Raw genomic sequence first — 4,320 nt, forward strand, 5'->3', positions numbered from 1 at the left:
GGGCTCGGACAGCGCTCCTCGGCTCTGTTTCCCACCGGTTTACCGGTGATTATGAATGCCGTCAGTATGTATATTTACAGAGCGGGCAGCGTTACCTTCCTAGCAGCTGCTCCGAGGAGCAGTTGATAAGGTGTGAGCTGTTGTTTCGGAATGTGTCTGTCCGACCCTGAGCGTGCAGAGCTGTCACAGAATTACAGTGCAGTGCAGTCCAATGCAGCGGTGTGCTGAGTGTGCTTTCAGGAGAGGTATATATAGTAGAGGAGTGATTCCTGTGAGAAGGGAATTTCAGCTCATTATTCAGTATTCAGAGACTTCTCATCACGTACCTGGTGCTGGTGGTGCTTTTTAGGGCACCTCACGGATCTTCAGTGGTAACGGATTTGTTGTCTGTAGAACCAATTGCTGACAGTGGTTTCTTTGGTCAGACTGTAACTTTGGCTATTCGAGTGCTTCAGAAGTGTAATTGTGCTGCAGCACAGTCATAAAATGCCAAAGACTTACATTTAAATGGTGTGGAATGATTTGCATACAATAGAGCATATGTCATTTTTAAAAGCTCTTTTTGAGTGTGTGTAATTGTGAATATTTGCATAGACGGATTTCTGTAAAACCCACTGAGGTGTGCAGAAAGTAATTTGCCACAAGCAATTCGGCAAATTATTGTAGGATCTCTTGTTCATGACAGCTGGGAAACATCTACCCGAAATAGCATCTTTCTTTCTGTCATTTCTGGGGGGTTTGTTTTATTACAGATTTCACCTATATCTTTGAAACATGTTGGTATCAGCTACTGTGATATCAGAGAGACTTACTGTAATAACAGCATCTGAGAAATGTTACCAATGCTGCTGTTCTGTTTCGCTCAGTAATTTATTCACTGGCTTTATTGGAAGAAAACTCTTTCCTTTAATTAATAGATCTTTTTGCCTATTTTTCAGTCTTGTGCTTTAGGACTTGCAAACTGTTTTTTCTCAGAAATAAACAGTTTAAAACATGACCAGGCTCAGATTTAATGTAAGGTTAATAATTTCTTCAGCACCAGATTCTAACTTAGTAACAAAAATTCAACTTGCCTGACTTCTGTGTTTCAAAAGGAACTATGCATTTAATGTGCTCTCTACTCAGCTAGTACTCTTGTTCATAAAATAAGCCTTATGTAATACTACTAATTAGGCTTATATGAGCTAAGTATAATTAGGCTGTTATGCAATATCACGATTACTGACTCCCATTCTTGAGCCGTTAAAGGTATACCAACAGCTAGGAGTCAAGGAAAGAAAAACACCGTAGTTAAGATGTATTTCTGCTGTGTACCTACAACAGAACTCTATAAAATGTGCTTATAATTAGAATTGGTTTGTACGGGGCTGTATTGCACCGGCTGTAATCATTAGCTGGTGGCAGCTTACTGTTGGTGACGGTTGTAGTCTTGATACTCAACGTAGGTTTCTCTTCCCAGATAACCTCTTGGGAATTTCCTGGGTTGACAGTGCCTGGATTCCAATATTAAACAATGGCAGTGTGTTGGACTACTTCTCGGAGCGCAGTAACCCATTTTATGACCGAACCTGTAATAATGAAGTTGTCAAAATGCAGCGGATGACCCTGGACCACTTGAAGTAAGTTGCAATCCGAAACTGCTTCCTACTAGTATGCTGTCTCCCTCCATCTTTGATGACTGAATGGAAGCATGCTGGAAACCTTCTGCTTCTCTCTCCTGAGCTTTGTAGTCCCACTACTTGCCTGGGAGCCCAGATTTCTTTCCTTCTTTTTTACTTTTTTATATTTAGTTGCTTTCTACTTCCTTCAATTATCTCAAGTTGTGTTGATTTTGAAGCTACATGTGGAGATTCTAGTAAATCACCTTTTAGATATTTCTAATTAGAAAAGCTGCTGACTTTCGTCTTCCCAGCTCAACAGAAGCTTGGTAATGGTAATGGCTTTAAATGTTTTTTTTCCGACAGTCAGTAGGGTTTATGTTAGGGGATACTTTTGTGTTCGTAAGTAGTCCATGATTCCATATCACACTGGCTGCATGCCATGATTAGTACATAACTCCTCTTAGGAGCTGGCTTTTTAGTATGGAAGATGAAATTACGGAACGTTGTAAATAAACTGGTCACAGATGGTTGTGTAATGAGATGGCAGCATGTGCAAGTTAACTTTCTCTGCAGTTTCCCATCTGCTGCATTGAGCACAAGTGAGGTGTTAGAGGACTATTGGAAGACTCTACAGTATAGTAAGGAAGTGCAAACTGAGCTGAAAGTTCATTGGTAAAGCCACTTGTGTTTGGATGTGGTTGTAGAGGGGCTTTCAAATGAGATATACAGATAGTCACATTGTACACTGATCCTTTCTCTGTGCTTAAATGGCATCTCTATGCTAATAGATTGTGTTGTTTTCCTTGCTGTTTGACCGCTAGTGTGTTCAGTTTAGATGTGCCAGATTGTTGCAGTCATTTGTATATGCAGGTATAGGTTATATGCAGGTGCATGTGTGGGTTTTGACAGCTAGATCAGGAAGTGCTATGAAATCATATGTCTTTATTTAGAAATAGCTTGAGAAATGATTATAGAAAGCTTGAGAACTTTATCGCTATAGAGCTAGGCCCTTGATATCTCTTCACATCCCACAGATTTTGCTTTGAGAAAGATAATTATTCAGATTGTTTCTGTTTCAGCCAGATGGTTGGAGTGGAGTACATCCTCCTTCATGCTCAAGAGCCCATTCTCTTCATTATCCGAAAGCAGCAAAGGCAATCTCCAACACAAGGTGAGGCCATTTAGTTCTTGCCACTGTTGAGAAGGCCGACCGGTTAATCTCTTTTCTGTATTCCTCATTTGTTTGAACACTTCTGACTCCCCTTTTCTGCCTTCATCCTAAATTTAAGTGGAAGGTTATGAGGCTTTGTATTGGAGGCGTGGTGGAGGAATTTTGTCACCAGTGACCTCTGGTGAGCTCATAGCTGGGGCTGCCATCTCGTGGTGAAATGTGATGAGTGCAGTGAGAAAGTACTGCCCTGCGGTGTATTCTGAAAGTGGTAGTAGCATTCATGCAACATCTTGTATGTTTGGCTCTCTAGGACTTTTCATTTTAATTATTTAAATGTAAGGCTAATTATATTTTTGCTTGGAGCTGATGAGCTTAGTTTAATTACAGGTAATCATCTGAAGTGGCTAGTATGCAATTGGGAATGAGCTGTGATTTCCATTGATTAGGGAGAGTGCTCGTTCATGGTTCTTTTTCTGTTATTTTTTAATTCTGTGCTGTTTCCACCTTCAGCTGTAGTTTGGGTAGACTGAGTAGCATCTTGTCAGTAAGGGAAGAAGACCGATCTGAAAAGATACAAATCTTGTTTTCGTTGTTCTTCTGAGACCAGAGTACTGTGAAATCATTGAAATCATTAGATCTTTACAAGTTCTAATTGAAATACCTTTGTTTTTTCTTCCCTTTGCGCGTAACCTGATTCAGTATTCCTTTTTAACCTTGAATTTGTTGTGCATGTGTGACTAATTAAAAAAGAAAAAAAGCGATCACATTTCAGTAGTTTTATTCTGTATACATACAAAATATTTTAGGTTATTTCAGAATAAACAGAAAAGAAGAGCATGATAAATGCTAGTTACTTTTTAACTTTATGTTTGCTAATTCAGACTCTGCACGTGCATTTTGCTGTTGCATAGGACTTTGACTTATCCAGCAATGCTTTTTATTTGCTTGTATCAGATATTGGCTTCTTAATATTGTAGTTCTATACTGAAAAAGAGTGCATGTAATTCTACCTTTAATGGATTTTCCTGTTGTTTCTTTGTTAAAGGTTTCATGCCTACGTATCGAAATCTTGTGCTTAGACACCTTTTAAATCAAGAGTAGAGTTTGGCTTCCACATTATGTGTGTTAAGCTGTGAGGCAGGAGTGCTGCTGTTCTGTCTTTTTGTGCTTCTAGGGAAATGCTGAGAAGGAACTCCGCGTTCTTTTTACTGGCTGTAATATGTCCCCAGTTGTCTTGGCCTGTTAATTTAGGCTGGTGTCCAAGCTTTGTAAAATGCAAGTACAGGAGGCATTGGGCCTTGTCGGTAAGAAGGTTGAAACAAAATGAGTTAAAGCAGATGGAGGAACCAGAACAAATGAGTGCACAGACCAGAGTCTTGGGAATGTGAAGCTGACAGCACTGTTACAGTTTCTAAACTGAACTGAAGCCTGTTCCATAGAATGGTAGGGAGACAATTGTGATGTTTTTCTGCACTGCAGGCCTAACAAACAGGTATTTTCAATCAGTTAGTAGAAGTTGTTCCCAAACCTGATTTAATGAATGGCCTT

At 39.7% G+C, this 4,320-nt stretch overlaps 1 protein-coding gene across 1 annotated transcript in view; it reads left to right on the plus strand.

Moving 5' to 3' along the window:
* The window catches only part of MED6 (mediator complex subunit 6), a 27,913-nt gene that overhangs the window by 19,563 nt on the left and 4,030 nt on the right, over positions 1–4,320 (plus strand). Inside the window, exons 2-3 of the mRNA XM_031553633.1 lie at positions 1,351–1,619; positions 2,681–2,772. Of these exons, the coding sequence (XP_031409493.1) occupies positions 1,351–1,619; positions 2,681–2,772 (361 nt within the window). The remainder of the gene's footprint in view (positions 1–1,350; positions 1,620–2,680; positions 2,773–4,320) is intronic.

This window comes from Meleagris gallopavo, chromosome 5 (genome assembly GCF_000146605.3).
Source record: "Meleagris gallopavo isolate NT-WF06-2002-E0010 breed Aviagen turkey brand Nicholas breeding stock chromosome 5, Turkey_5.1, whole genome shotgun sequence".
NCBI classification, from domain to species: Eukaryota; Metazoa; Chordata; class Aves; order Galliformes; family Phasianidae; genus Meleagris; species Meleagris gallopavo.